The sequence below is a fragment of the Neoarius graeffei genome, chromosome 1 (assembly GCF_027579695.1).
Source record: "Neoarius graeffei isolate fNeoGra1 chromosome 1, fNeoGra1.pri, whole genome shotgun sequence".
Taxonomy (NCBI): Eukaryota; Metazoa; Chordata; class Actinopteri; order Siluriformes; family Ariidae; genus Neoarius; species Neoarius graeffei.
In genome coordinates, this window is record NC_083569.1 from 99,272,815 (window position 1) to 99,289,103 (window position 16,289).

Here is a 16,289-nt window from a genome sequence, read left to right on the forward strand (position 1 = left end):
GGCACACTTACAGTTTCTCTAAAAGCTTCAGTTTGCTCTGCACCTGTGCAGCTCTGTTAGCGTTGTACCTGAACCGGTCGATGAACACCTGGTTCACACACACACACACACACACATTTCTTTGGAATAAAACAAGTCACTCAGTTCACTGCACGTTTACTCAACAGCTCCGTTAATAAAAAAGCCATAAAAGTTTACTCAATTCAAATAAATATGAAAAAAAATAACTAAACGTGTTAAAATGTGACATTAGAATTGAAATTAAAAGCTGTGTGTTTATACCTGTATGTGCTCTCTGTACTGTAACTGAGCCTCGTACTCCCGCTGCTGGTTCTTCAGTCGATCCTCTTTCGTTTTGATGAAGTTCTCATAGTCGCCACGGTAACTGTCCAGACGCCGGGAGTGCAGGTGGATGATGTCGGTCGCGACGGCGTTCAGGAAGTTCCGATCGTGAGACACCACGAGGATGGTGGACTGCCACGTCTGGGGTCATACAGACACGGACACACACGATCAAATCTTTAAACAGCACTGCAGCATGTACAGGGTGTAACAACACTCCATTCTGCAAGGGCTTTTTTATTTTGTTACAGCCTAAGAAAAACAAAACCCTAAACATTATTGTACACATTTAAATGAAAAAAAATAAAGATACCTGTAAATAATTCTCTAACCACAGAATGGCTCGGACATCCAACATGTTCGTGGGCTCTGATGGGAAAACCAACCGGTGCTGTTAGATGAAGGATTTTCTCCATCACAAAGCTGCATGTTCGTTTCCATAGAAATGAGATTTACTCACCGTCAAGTAATAAAAGGTCCGGCCTGAAACACGTCAGAACCAAAAAGCGTTTTAGTCCGGGTCCAATGGCGATTAGAGAAAAAGGTCATTAAAGGATGGCAGAAATTAACAATTATTCAAGGAAGGTGAAGTGAATATCGGTGATTATTATACATACGCGACACTTTTTCAGTGGAGTAAAAACGTGTGTTCTATTCCCTTCTAGCAGGTTTCATTCATTTGGTTTGAGAGCATGCAATATCGCTTGTAGAATAGAATAGAATAGAATAGAATGCTTTTATAGTCATTGCACAAATGTACAACGAAATTTAGTTCGTCATCGGAGAGCAAAGCCGCCGTGTGCGCCGCCGCTCTTGGGCACTTCAGCCCAAGGCCGTCCCATGTTAACCTAACCTGCACTTCTTTGAACTGTGGCGGAAACCCATGCAAACTCCACGCAGAAAGGCCCCCGTTGGCTGCTGGGCTTGAACCCAGAGCCTTCTTGCTGTGGGACGACAGTGCTAACCACTTTTCACCACCGTGCCAATACAGTGCAGGCTTTCGTCTAAAGCCTAGGTCACAACCAGACGTACGATTTTTTGGCCGTGCGATTTTTGGCGTTCCCCAAATCGCTGCGTTTTTTTTTGTTCGTGGAGAAAGACGCACGTTGGCCATAGGTTTGTCTTGCAACCTGAAAAAAACGTAAGTGCCCGTAGAGTTTGTTTGACATGACAAAGAACCTCTGCGGCCGGTCTGTGGCCAGTCTACGGCTCGAAAATCAGCACGTCACACGTGCGCCCTCCGTGCATTTCTTGCATTTTTTTTGCACGTAGACCGGCCGTAGGCGCACGTACGGCCGGTTGTGAACAAGGCTTAAACCGGGGAACAGGGATGCTGCGCCCCCTTACCGAAACGCCGATTGAACCCCAAGTCACACTTAAGGCCAATTTATGCTGACAACGCAGTCCTCGCAGATGGCGTCTGCATAGCCCCCCCTTCGCAGACGCTCTGCACGCACCTCCCAAAAATTGTGACCACCGCAGACAGCCTCGCAGACAAGAGGGCTCTGATTGGTCCACTCTACATCCGCTGTACACGCACTTCCGCTTCCCTACTTTCCCAGTTTGGTTTGTTTTCACGACCGGCATTTTTAAAAACACGAGCGAAGATGGAGCAGCACGAAGAGCGGTTGATCGAGGAAGTGAGGAAGTACGTACATCTATACGACTCCAGTTCTAGTCATTATAAGTAACCGGAGGATAAACACTCCACTAACCACACCCACCAACTACTCCTAGCGATTTCACGACTTCGTGCCCCCTTGCATTGTGGCGGTGAATAACATCGCGCACGCCTATTACTCCCCGCTCAACGATAAATTACAACTGTCTGCGAAAAGCTATCTGCGAAAGCCTTGTCGCAAGAGCATGCAGAGGCCCTTAGGCCATGCACTTATATGCTACTGGACAACATGCAATCTTTCTCAAAACGATCTTTTCTCCGTGAAAACATCCCAGCAACACCACATGACAATGTGTCTGATCATCAAATACGTTATAATTACTCCAAAAATATTCCAATCATAGTAGATACACCGCCAGACGGTGCAAAAACAATCCGAATTGGCGTTTTCCAGACTGAGGCGCCATGTTGTTTAGTTGTTTACTTGTCGCGGCTGCTCTCGCGAGATTTGACATGGGTTACATACAAGGTCAGCTGACTTGTAGAGCGAGATTTCTCGAGACTGAATGACCTTTCACCCACCGGCGCGGGAGCTTTTGACAGAAGTAGTTCGCGAGTTGTTTTTGTTGACACTTGGGCATTTAAAAGATGTCATCCCGTGGCACGAAACGGAAGAAAGCCAAAGACTGTCCGGGGCAGAAGATGATTATTTTTCTTTATCAATGTTGACAAACAATGTTACAATTTCCCTGTCAGATAGCCTCAGAATGTCCCATTGTAGCCTCAATTTTTCAAAGGCTTCGCACGGCGGAGGGGGGGACGGACAACCAGCACCATCCTCCCCCCCCCCGCCATGGTGAGCGCCCTCATACTAAATTTTTCTAGAAAAACCCCTGCAGTGGTGCGTACAGTACGTCACTACTCAGTGGAGAAAGAGAGATGAATATGGTTTATGATATTGCATGGTTGTCAAGACAACACGACGCTACGTGTTGGAGACATAAAACTTCCGCACTAGCAAGTGAGCGACTGACAATTTGCCAACAAAACACGGCCGCCGAGTTGGCTTCGTTAAACACGGAAGATTTTGAGAGAATTCTGGCTGCGAGGTCACGCCGTTGTGAGTAGCTGTCGATGCTGATTTCAAAAAAGTAACTAAGTAGGTCACACAGGGAAAACAACAAGAATAAAATCAGCCTGAATGCACTAGCATTGGCCTTCACTAACACTACACTGGTTGGAAGGTAACTGGACTGCTGCACTAACAGCACTGAGTCGTGGGTAAGCTAGCATTGGCCTTCAAGAATGCTGATATGAAGAGAGTGTATGTACAACAACAATAACAACCTTTTTTCCATGGTATATCAGATATATTCCATTCAGCTACCCATCTTCGACTTGTTTAATATCATGATAGCTGAATGGAAGATCTCTGATATACCGTGAGGTCTTGAAAGTACTGAGCGAGGCCCTCTAGGCCGAGGTCACGGTATTGCACCATACGGACCGACCTTAAGCTGGTAAATAATATATTTATTTTTTTCTTTACCAAATTCTAACAGAAAACGGGAGCGCCTGAAAGGGAAAACCGAGCCGAGCCGCCATTTTGAATCCTCATTCACGGCTGTAATGCAAATGGCTTCCTCCTCGGTATACAAGTGCACTTCCATGGCAGGAAAAAACTACATTTTGCTGCCTATGTAGTCCCCTATTTATACAAAATTGAGTCATTCAGGATTCAGACATGTTTTTGCTCGGCGTTGGCAACAGTTAGAGGTTTTTAGCTTTCTCCTGAAATGCTTTCTTTTATTTCTTCTTCCTCAGGGTAGTAAAACTTGCTTTTGCTGTGAACACTGTCGTTATCGCTATCCATGCTGTAAAATTAATGCTATTCTCCTGAGAAATGCTGGCAAACATTTAAGATTTTTGATAATCTTATTAAAAAAAAAATGTTGACAAAAAAATGCTACTATGTTGTTTGTTGTTGTGAACGAGCGAGTCGCCAGAGGTCCTTAATCGGGGTCCGTACTGTAGGATACGGACCCGCTCGCCAGCCAATCAGAGCGCAGGATTTGACGGAAACTGGACCGCGAAAAAAATGAGGTTATTATTCACAGATATTCACTGAACCTGAGGTGGATAACTGTTTTAGCACAAACACACAGGTGATCATTTAAAAAAAAAAAAATTATTTCCATCTTCAAAAGCAGCATGTCAATGTAAAAAAGCCACAGCGCAGACTTGGGTCGCTTATCTACACCGACTCAGATAAAACACTGTTTTGAAATCAATAAAATAAATCACAAAAAAAAAATAATAATAATCCCACCTTACCTTTGAATAGTTTTAGACCAAACTTCGGAGCAGCTTTAGCGCTTTTCGGGACTGCATTTTCTTTCCATCATGTGTGATTCTTCCTCACTTACAGTGACGAAGCTCGAGGCGATTATCGAGAAACGGTCCGAATCTCTCAACCAATCAGCGCGCGGGATTTTCTATAAATCGCCTCTGTATTTATACCAACTTTTATTATAACTGGCATTAAAAATGTTATGTTAAACGTTGCCAAGTCTAACGGCCTCTGCATGCTCTTGCGACAAGGCTTTCGCAGATAGCTTTTCGCAGACAGTTGTAATTTATCGTTGAGCGGGGAGTAATAGGCGTGCGCGATGTTATTCACCGCCACAACGCAAGGGGGCGCGAAGTCGCGAAATCGCTAGGAGTAGTTGGTGGGTGTGGTTAGTGGAGTGTTTATCCTCCGGTTACTTATAATGACTAGAACTGGAGTCGTATAGATGTCCGTACTTCCTCACTTCCTCGATCAACCGCTCTTCGTGCTGCTCCATCTTCGCTCGTGTTTTTAAAAATGCCGGTCGTGAAAACAAACCAAACCGGGAAAGTAGGGAAGCGGAAGTGCGTGTACAGCGGATGTAGAGTGGACCAATCAGAGCCCTCTTGTCTGCGGTGGTCACAGTTTTTGGGAGGTGCGCGCAGAGCGTCTGCGAAGGGGGGGGGCTTCGCAGACGCCATCTGCGACACCATCTGCGAGGACTGGGTTGTCAGCATAAATTGGCCTTTAGAGTGTCCCACCATCATGGTGTTTACGCTGCCAGATTCCAGACGAGTCCTTGACAGTTATGAACAGATCTTTCTACTGACAGCATTTTATGGTGACATACAGTACATGTAAAAGCAACACATTTCTACGGAAGCCGCGAGAGGCCCTTCATATAATCCTTTTTTTTTTTTAATTCACCTTGTTATCCCGAGATAACGACATAATTAATTCAGGATCTCGAGAAAACACCACAACTAATTTGAGATCTCGAGAAAACAAAACCGTTATTCCGAGATCTCGAGAAAACAGCTGAGAAATGGTTCATTCAGGTGCGCCAAGAGACTTGTGATATGCTGACTTTGGGGCTATTTCTCATTCTGTATAGACGCAACTTTGGTCATTAGAATGTCTGGAATAATCAATCACCTAATAAGGCAATATTTTGATCAGGGGTTGACACAGGGAGAGATTGCATCAAGTCTTTTAATAAGGGATAATTTCAAAATTAGTCCATGGCACCTCCGCAGAAGACTGGCCCGGCTTTGTCTCTACCGACGGAGATACAGTGATCCAGCTGAGATCATGAAATAATTGTCTTGTTTTCTCGAGATCTCGAATTAGTTGTGTTTTCTCGAGATCCTGAATTAATTGTGTCGTTATCTCGGGATAACAAGGTGAATAAAAAAAAGATTATATGAAGGGCCTCTCTCGGCTTCCGTACATTTCGTAAGATCTGGCCAATATAAAATTTAAAAAATTTAAATAAATAAAGCGATGAAAGATCTGGATTGCCTAACAAGAGCGCTCCGAGAGCGTAAAATCCCCCGCTAGCAAAATGCGATTGAATTGAACGAAATTGCAATGCGTCACAAAGAATTCTGCCAAGTTTCGTGAAATTCCTCCAAAAATTGTGAGAGGAGTTGATTTCAGAAGGTGAGCGCCCTTCCCGGGACGGACATCGCCACGACATAATCCCCCTTCGGGCCTTACGTTCAACAGAAAAAAAAAAAAAAATCATTTCCTACTGCAAACATTTGAAAGATATTATTGAAAGGAGAACTGAAGGCAAATTTATCACCATCAAAATTCTATTTCTCTCCTTTTATTAAATATCGGAACGCATTTTTGATCGCCATTTTGTCACTGCTACAAGTTATGAGTGTTTGATATATTCCAGAGCATATTTCAATCAGTCCGTACCGTAAGTCAAAGCAAAGCGAGATTCGTCGAGACCTGTGCGAGACATCGGAGGACGGAAGTAAAACGTACAGCGGAGATCAAAGTGACCGATGTTGTCGAAAGACGCGCACGCCCTATTCCGAACGCTGACTTAACTGAGCCGGAAGTTTTCCCTGCGTCTGAAATCTCCCCCTACTCGCTATATAGCGTGGGCGCTATTTTGTAGCGCTGTCCGAAACCTTAGTGAGGATTATGTAGGAAATGCGCTCAGTATAACATAGATTTATCACAAAAACACATGCGTGTATCAGCCGGCTGATCTGGCAGGTTTTAATTGTGCGACAGTAATGATGTAAATACCAGCGCGACGGACTTGTCCTTATGCCTCGGTCACAACCGGCCGTACGTGCTCCTACGGCCGGCCTACGTGCAAAAAAACGCAAGAAACGCACGGAGGGTGTGCGTGTGACGTGCTGATTTTCGAGCTGTAGACCGGCCGCAGAGGTTCTTTGTCGTGTCAAACAAACTCTACGGGCGCTTACGGTTTTTTTTTCCAGGTTGCAAGACAAACTTACGGCCAACGTGCGTCTTTCTCCATGAACAACACAAAAAAAAAAAAAAAAAAAACGCAGCGATTTGGGAAACGCCAAAAAAATCGTACGTCCGGTTGTGACCTAGGCTTTATCCTGTCGTCTTTCTGACTCTTCTCTACGCCACGTTGGTTCGAAGTCGTATGGGATAATCTCCATCGCTGATGAAGCTGGCGAATCTTGAAATTGGAACGATGTGGTGATCTGGTGGGCGGCACGGTGGTGTAGTGGTTAGCACTGTCTGTTGCCTCACAGCAAGAAGGTCCGGGTTCGAGCCCCGTGGCCGGCGAGGGCCTTTCTGTGTGGAGTTTGCATGTTCTCCCCGTGTCCGCGTGGGTTTCCTCCGGGTGCTCCGGTTTCCCCCACAGTCCAAAGACATGCAGGTTAGGTTAACTGGTGACTCTAAATTGACCGTAGGTGTGAATGTGAGTGTGAATGGTTGTCTGTGTCTATGTGTCAGCCCTGTGATGACCTGGCGACTTGTCCAGGGTGTACCCCGCCTTTCGCCCGTAGTCGGCTGGGATAGGCTCCAGCTTGCCTGCGACCCTGTAGAACAGGATAAAGCGGCTACACATAATGGATGGATGTAAAACGGTTTTCAAAATGGCGGCGCCGACGCTTCACGTTTGAAGTCTCGCACAAGACCTTGCGGATAAGCGACGCCTGCCGTGGACCAAACGAACTACATTCAACTTGGCTAAAATCCGAAAAGGCCGACAAGTGTAATATAATATATGCCAATACGAGTCACGACATAAGGTTACTAAAACCGAAAACGTAATTGAATAAAACATTAATTAAGAAATAAAACAAGTTTAAAAATGACTTCAGTTCCCTTTTAAGGACTGTGCTTTCCAGCAAGAAAAATTAATAACACATCAGCCGTACTGCTCTCCAGTCCTAATGTCATTATTAGAAAGTCTACCTCATGCACTTTGTTCGACGCACCACAGAAACCTCATTTATTATTATTACTGTTTTTTTTTTTTAAAAAGGGTGTTTTTACCTTGCAAACAGAGCTCGTGCTAATGCTAATCTCATTCTCCAACCACCAGAAAACTCTCTGTGGAGAAAAACGCACAGAAAAAGAAAACATGGATTAAAGCAGCAGTGTGCGTCATGCTTTCAGCCTCTCTATGCATTTCTGGGCCAGGAAAAAAAAAAAAAAAAAAAAAAAAAGGCTTGAAGAAATTCCAACATTCCTGTTTTCCCCTATTGAGGTATTTCACCTGACGTCACAGGGTCACGTGACGCCCCGGTGTCCGCCCTTTTGGACGGCAAGCTAGCTAATGTCAACAACAGTAGCTAGTATGTTACTGCAGCAATGTTTACGTTCAGTCATTTGGATGACTGTTAAAACCTTTCAGTCTCAAGTTTTTCCTTTACTAGATTTACTAGTTTACTGAGCCAGCGAGCCCCGGAGCGCTAGCTAGCCGGCCAGCGAGCCCCGGAGCGCTAGCTAGCCGGCCAGCGAGCCCCGGAGCGCTAGCTAGCCGGCCAGCGAGCCCCGGAGCGCTAGCTAGCCGGCCAGCGAGCCCCGGAGCGCTAGCTAGCCGGCCAGCGAGCCCCGGAGCGCTAGCTAGCCGGCCAGCGAGCCCCGGAGCGCTAGCTAGCCGGCCAGCGAGCCCCGGAGCGCTAGCTAGCCGGCCAGCGAGCCCCGGAGCGCTAGCTAGCCGGCCAGCGAGCCCCGGAGCGCTAGCTAGCTAGCGCCAGCCAGCCCCGTAGCGCTAGCTAGCTAGCGCCAGCCAGCCAGCCCCGGAGCGCTAGCTAGCTAGCGCCAGCCAGCCAGCCCCGGAGCGCTAGCTAGCTAGCGCCAGCCAGCCAGCCCCGGAGCGCGCGCTAGCTAGCGCCAGCCAGCCAGCCCCGGAGCGCGCTCAGTAAACTAGTAAATACAGTAAAGGAAAAACTTATAACGGGCCATGTCTCAACAGACTAAGAAGTTATTTCAATGACATTTAATAACATTTTGTTTATCCTGAGGACCGAAAGTAAATGAAAATGTGAACAAACCTTAGCTGTCAGTGAACAATCCTGGTGGAAGCAGGTAAATGTCATTCTCTAAGCCTGCTAACCTCAATTTTTGCAAATCCCTCTCCCTCTGCTCGCCCTGTAAATGCCCTACGTCGCTGGATAGTGAAGGTGTTTTCTGCATCTCGCTCCTTTTTCTTTTATGTTTTTCGTTTGTCGCCTTCCTCGCATTCAAACTGATTCGAGCCGTGCCGTCCAAAATGGCAGCGTCACATGACTTGGTCACGTGAGTGAAATACCTCAATAGGTCTCGCTAAACTCGTTCTGGGGTTACTGGATGCCTAAAAATAGTCAAATATTACAGATGGCTGCTTTAAAAAGACAGTACGCTGATGAATTGACTCAGCTAAACATGTCACTCACTTGGTTGTCTGCTGTTGCATTTTGGGGGAAAATCCTAAACCTGCGAGGATCACTGACGCTCTGAGGGAACAGACAGGAAATAACAAAACTTCATTCGACATACAGAAGAAAAACTACTGCGAAAGCTTCTGGTCTTTACACACACACACACACACACACACACAGCCTGAGAGTTCACCTGGCTGGCGCTTTGTCTGCCTCGATTTCTTCCAGTTTAGCGTAGATTTCGGACAGACGCAAGCTTTCAGTCCCTTCCGCTCTAACAAGGTGAAAAAAAAATCAGAACATCGAGCAGTGATTTCAGTAAAACAGCGAAAAAATATATATAGAATAGAAATCTTTTTACGATAAAACACAGTCCCTGTCAAGTGCTACTCACGTCCCGTTGGCGATGTGCGTGTTGAGCGAGCGTTCCTCGGTGAGCAGCTCCTCTCTGACCGTGTCGCTCTCCAGGACGCTCTGCAGCGCCGCCGTGTCGTCTCCTGCCACCTCCTGCTCCACGTGCAGGATGGAGATGTGGGCCGGAACGCGCAGACTGCGGCTCGCCAGCATCTTCAGCAGCGTGGTCTTACCCAGACCGTTCCTCCCGATCAGACCGTACCTCCGACCGCTCACCAAACACAGCTCGGCTCCCTGCAGCAGGGACCTGACGCGCGTCCACACACACACACACACCATCACATGTGCCGTCTATAGCTACATTTCCACAAACAGGTAGCTCCGGCTGTAAGGTGAACTACAGGTTAATATTAACGCGCCCGTCCTAATACGTTACTGTTTCTATAGCAACAGCTCACACACAGGGCCCTGTCCAGCAGACGCGCCACATAATCTCAGACTGATCACACATGGATTTAAAAAAAAAAAAAAAAAAATGAATAAAAACCTGCTGCTATGCAACAAAGTAAACCGTGCAACGGTGGATGTGGTGACGTTTTTGCAAAAACACGTTTCTGTATCAAGTCTCGGGTGAAAATGCTTCGAAACAGGCAAAGTCTCCAGGACCGAGGAGTTTGTTTTCTGGGTAAAATAACAGGCTGAGTGTCGGAGTCTGAGACAGAAAGAAGACAAAAGGACAGGCAGAAACACCCCCCCTCCACACACACACAAAGACAGACAGAGAGAAAGAAAAAGAAAAGAGGGAAGTGTGCGTGTGAGTGAGAGAGAACAACTGAGTGAGAAAGACCAAACAGCAGGAAGGAAAGTGAGAGACAGGCCCACAGGCCAAGAAAGAAAAAGGAAATGAGGTGTGCATGAGAGAGAGAACAACTGAGCGAGACAGAAGGACAGAGAGAAAGACAGAAGAACAGCAGAAAAGAGGAAAGTGTGTGTATGTGAGAGAGAAGGAACAGGAGACAGAAGGAGAGAGGGAGATTACAGAAAAATGACAGTGATAGACAGAGGAAAGTGTGTGTGTATGTGAGACAGAGAGAGAACAACTGAGTGAGACAGACAGCGTGAGAGACAGGCTCACAGGCCAAGAAAGAGAAAGAAAGGAAAGGAGAGAGAGAGAGAATTACAGAAAAATGACAATTATAGACAAAGGGAACGAAAGAAAGAAGAATGTGAGACAGGGAGAAAAAACAACTGAGTGAGACAGAAGGACAGAAGAACAGCAGGAAAGAAAAGAAAGAAAAACAGACAGACAGACAGACAGACCGACCCACCCACCCACAGGCCAAGAAAGAGAAAGAAAGGAAAGAAAGACAGACCGACCCACAGGCCAAGAAAGAGAAAGAAAAAGGAGAGAGACAGACTGACCCACAGGCCAAGAAAGAAAGGAAAGAAAGAGAGAGACAGACCCACAGGCCACGAAAGAGACAGACAGACCCACAGGCCAAGAAAGAAAGGAAAGAAAGAGAGAGACAGACCCACAGGCCACGAAAGAGACAGACAGACCCACAGGCCAAGAAAGAGAAAGAAAGGAAAGAAAGAAAGACAGACAGACCCACAGGCCAAGAAAGAGAAAGAAAAAGGAGAGAGACAGACTGACCCACAGGCCAAGAAAGAGAAAGAAAAAGGAGAGAGACAGACTGACCCACAGGCCAAGAAAGAAAGGAAAGAAAGAGAGAGACAGACCCACAGGCCACGAAAGAGACAGACAGACCCACAGGCCAAGAAAGAGAAAGAAAGGAAATGAGGTGTGCATGAGAGAGAGAAGGAGCAGGAGACAGAAGGAGAATTACAGAAAAATACAATGACAGACAGAAAGGGACAAAGAAAGGGACAAAGAAAGGAAGAGAAAAGGAGTGTGTGTGAGAGAGAGAGAGAGAGAGAGAGAGAGAGGACTAACTTCTCGGAGACGTTCGGTCCCATTAAATCGATCTGTAAGCTGATTAAACATGTGGCGTGTCGCTCACTAATAAAATGACACACACACACACACACACACACACACTCTCTCTCTCTCTCTCTCTCCTGGTGGCCAGACTGCTGCAGTCAAAGTGGAATAACACACTCCAGACCGAGCACTCGCGCTCAACAATTAAACACTCGCACAAATTAGCTGCAAGTTATTCCCTCGCCCGGGACGGAGTCCACCAGGGGGCGAGCTATCGTTTTCGGTGGGGTTTCTTTCTTTGCTAACGATATTACTGGAAAACGGCTGGACCAATCTTCCTGAAACTTGCAGGATAGATGGGCATTGGTCTCAAATAGAACCTCCAACATTCTGAGGGTCATCCGGTCAAGGTCACCAAAAAGGTCAAGCTTGTTTTTTCCGCAATATCTTCCTTCATATTCATCCTAAGTGCTACCGGGCAACACTTGTTTGTTTGTTTCTCCTTCTGCTCTGTACCTGGGTGTGCCATCATGGCCTCGTCGTGTGTAACAGCGCACACCGTCTGAGACGGAGCCGTAAAGAACAGAACGGAGTGCAACACAGTAAATACCGAACACGTCTGTCTTCAGACTACACGAGGAAGATTAAAAAATAAACCCAAACTGAACCGTGCTCTTATTGCCAGCTTTCTGAGCTGCTCTTGTGGAATGTGGTTTTCACACGGAGTCTGTGGACTGCATGAGGAAACCGGGTCATTGGTTCTGTCTGCACACACACACACAGGTGAGAAACTAAACCGCACTGGGACTCGCCTCTCTCCAAACGACACGTCGAAGTTTTCTATCCGGATGTCGTAGCTGCGATTCTTCCCCGACACGTCCACACGGCTCTCCTTCTTACTGCTCGCCTGGCTGGCCGACGCCTCCTCCAGGACCCTGTGGGGAAACATTTCACAGCCTCGTCATGAATAATCCATGCGGCCCTGACCTTTATTTATTACACCAATTAATAAACTCATTCAGCCTTAAATTTAGCACCAGGGTCCATTCAGGAGACGATTTGTCACAGATTTATTTAAAAAAAAAAAAAAAACTACAAGCAAATCACAGCGGACGGATTCATTTAGATTACAGCATGTTCGACTATAACTTGGTTATAAAGAGCTGAACAGGGACCGAGGACATGGGAAAGATCACGGACACGTTTTAACAGCCTCATGCTCAACAATTCATTACTTAACAAGGAAAAGAAATTACTTGGGGAAATAAAAAGTACGTTTCTGTACCCGACCCCAATCATCTCCTTTCACTGTGAGGAACGGTTATGGGTCTGTCTCAGAAACTGCTCTCTCATTTGGGACATTATGGTAAAAAAAAAAAAATAAAAATACATTTTCTAATTTTACTATACATTTTTTTTTTTTTTGCATTTACCTAACACACTGTTTCTTTCGTCATGTTTAATAAGAATAAAGATAGCATCTTGCTTTATCTGGCCTCCACTGTGGAACATTTTTTTGATGGCAATTCAAATGCTTTTAATTCTAAAATAACTCCATCATGAAGAATTAAAGCCCCTCCTTCGCAGATGAGTGAAAATACTGAATAAATTTCCTCTTTTTGATTGCTTGGGTTAAAAATGCCAAGTTATGATGACTGAATTGATTATTCACTTAAATATGAATAATATATGATACAGTTTGGGTATTTGATACGGCAAAATAGGACACAATGGAAAAATCAAGGACACACCAGAAAGATGAGAATAACGGCGGTGGTAAAAGAACAGCGATTGTACTGGCTGAAGGTCGCGCGGGTCTCTGCTGCGGCGCGCGAGCAACGGGACATCACTACCGCACAGGACGGAGCGCGAGGCGGGGGCGGGGCAAAACGACCGGCCGTAGATTCTATCAAAAGTTCGATCTAAATTGACCGTGGTTGCAAAATATTGGCCAAAAATACTCAAACACTACGAAATATGAAAGTAAGATGAAAAAGAAACATTCTATTGCCTTATACTGCAAGACTTAAACAAAATGTGACCCCTCACCGAATCCAGGGACGCATGTCGGCCGAAACGAATCCGAGATAATCGCAAAAGAAGCATTTTTTTTCGAAATTTGTGATTTTTGTTTTTTTTCCATCATGTGCAAGTTGAGATCTTGAAGAATGCAATCAGTATTTCAGATAATAGACTGTTTTGTTGGAAAAGCATACATTTTTTGTTGCAAATTGTCTCGTTTTTGTCAGGACTGTAGCCTGCTGGGGGGTGTGGGTAAATTACCATATGGGCCATTCACATGATGATTTAAGTCTTGTGGGTTTTTTTTCCACGAATCAGCTGTATGATACGAGCTGAGCTCGTGGCTACTTAACCTGCATACAGGCGTGTGATTTCACTATGGAATGAGTTACTAAACAGAGCGCAGAGGAGCTGAAACACCGTGAAGCAAACAGACACACGGTATTTACATTGGAGATCACCATTTCTAGCAAAAAAAAAAACGCAACCTCGTTTTCCAGATTGAATGGAATACTTGAATGATCGGATGATACACGGACCGTTCTAGGATTACATTATTCCATCGGAGGCATTGGTGTGTGCAAGGCGCCGTTTCTCTTTCTGATGGGGTAAGTTTATTAATCTAAGGCTGTGTGGTTATTTTTGCATGTAACGGAGAGTGTTGTGGTTTGCTTAAGCCTAGGTCACAACCGGACGTACGATTTTTTGGCCGTGTGATTTTTGGCGTTTCCCAAATCGCTGCGGGTTTTTTTTGTTCATGGAGAAAGACGCACGTTGGCCGTAAGTTTGTCTTGCAACCTGAAAAAAACGTAAGCGCCCGTAGAGTTTGTTTGACATGACAAAGAACCTCTGCGGCCGGTCTGCGGCTCGAAAATCAGCACGTCACACGCACGCCCTCCGTGCGTTTCTTGCGTGTAGACCGGCCGTAGGAGCGCGTACTGTACGGCCGGTTGTGACCGAGGCTTTACATGAAACTAGTGTTGTGTTAGTTGTGTCATCATCGTGCTATCTTTCTTTCTTACGGTGTGAGTAATTTTTCAACCACAAAACGTTAAAGTATACTTTAGGACTTATTTTTGTACTTCATAATTGTGTTGGGCATACTTTGCATGGAAGGAAAATTGACGTGGTGATCTTTGTTTACATGAAAGTAGCATCATGCTAGCTCGTAGGGGGTAGGGCTTTCCTTAATGTCATGCAAATGAGCACCATTATGTGCCCGCCCTGCACCCAGAGTAGCTGAGATGGAAAACTTTGAGGGCGATTTTCTCCCTTTTCTGTTTTAAGAAGTATACACTTTCAAAAGGCCACACATTCTTCAAATACTGTCAGATCTCCACATGGAAGGCATCATTGGAAAGCTTAGAAACTGTACTTTCTGAACCTGTCAATAACTCAAAATGCCCCCGGGCGGACATGTGTCCCTGGATTCTGTGATCTGACACAAATAAAACCGTCAAACCTCACCTTTTCAGCGATGACGTCCGAACAGAAAACCCGCGTAACAGAAAGACCGTAAATGGAAGTGCGATCAACTTCTAACTGTTGGAGTGGAAAATTCCATTCTACACATGCAAATTGTTACTGTGTGTCCTTCCCCGCACACAAATAACACGCTACGGTAAAAAATAGACCACAACTCATTTTATAGCTCAGAAATTCATACAAGACCAGCTACCATCGTAACATATTCTGTAAGAAACATATTCTATACCGAACTTTCAGCTTTCATTTTAAGAAACTAAATCGCAGATTTATAACTAAATTTTTATATGGCGTAGTGATTTTAAGTTACTACTTTTGGTGAGGTAGTGACCTCGACCCTGAGGCTTTCCGTTTAGATCCAAAAACACACGATCGTATTGGTTTGCGGAAAATGGAGATCAAATATTTTGCATGATGTTTTATTACGGTTATGATTATTCTGTGAGCGCACCGATCCTTAGGTGGATAAAGTTACAACTTAAAATACAATTAGTGATAACTGTTAACTGTAGACTTTTCAGTGGACTGCAACCTTTTTAAGGGAATGCGATGTAGTCAACCGTTTATCATGTCCCAGATCAAGCCGCCATTTTTCCACAAATTTGCACAATTTTTGCCAAATTCTGAATAGAGTATTCACATCAAAGATTTAGTTTTATCTGTATTATTTCTTTCATCAGGGGCGGCACGGTGGTGCAGTGGTTAGCGCTGTCGCCTCACAGCAAGAAGGTCCTGGGTTCGAGCCCCGGGGCCGGCGAGGGCCTTTCTGTGTGGAGTTTGCATGTTCTCCCCGTGTCCGCGTGGGTTTCCTCCGGGTGCTCCGGTTTCCCCCACAGTCCAAAGACATGCAGGTTAGGTTAACTGGTGACTCTAAATTGACCGTAGGTGTGAATGTGAGTGTGAATGGTTGTCTGTGTCTATATGTCAGCCCTGTGATGACCTGGCGACTTGTCCAGGGTGTACCCCGCCTTTCGCCCGTAGTCAGCTGGGATAGGCTCCAGCTTGCCTGCGACCCTGTAGAAGGATAAAGCGGCTAGAGATAATGAGATGAGATTTCTTTCATCATTTTATTTCACATTAAAACCAACATCACCGTTCAAAACTGTATAGTTTATTGACCGAGTATATTTAGTGGGGCACCCCCACAGCACCCAGTTTCTGAGACAGACCCTTATATAAAAGGTGACACACAGGCCTGCTAAAATGTGCAGGTTTGTGTGATGGAAAACAATGAAACCAAGATGAAAATCACATTAAAATTTTTCCCCACCTTTAATGCGATATCACAGCTGATAAAATTCAAGGGGAAAACAAATAGAA

At 45.4% G+C, this 16,289-nt stretch overlaps 1 protein-coding gene across 1 annotated transcript in view; it reads right to left on the minus strand.

Moving 5' to 3' along the window:
- The window catches only part of abcf3 (ATP-binding cassette, sub-family F (GCN20), member 3), a 64,075-nt gene that overhangs the window by 20,673 nt on the left and 27,113 nt on the right, over positions 1–16,289 (minus strand). Inside the window, exons 6-14 of the mRNA XM_060913380.1 lie at positions 12,275–12,397; positions 9,561–9,827; positions 9,360–9,440; positions 9,182–9,241; positions 7,797–7,853; positions 803–825; positions 656–711; positions 283–483; positions 12–88 (exon numbers count right to left, since the gene is read on the minus strand). Coding sequence (XP_060769363.1) covers positions 12–88; positions 283–483; positions 656–711; positions 803–825; positions 7,797–7,853; positions 9,182–9,241; positions 9,360–9,440; positions 9,561–9,827; positions 12,275–12,397 — 945 coding nt within the window. The remainder of the gene's footprint in view (positions 1–11; positions 89–282; positions 484–655; positions 712–802; positions 826–7,796; positions 7,854–9,181; positions 9,242–9,359; positions 9,441–9,560; positions 9,828–12,274; positions 12,398–16,289) is intronic.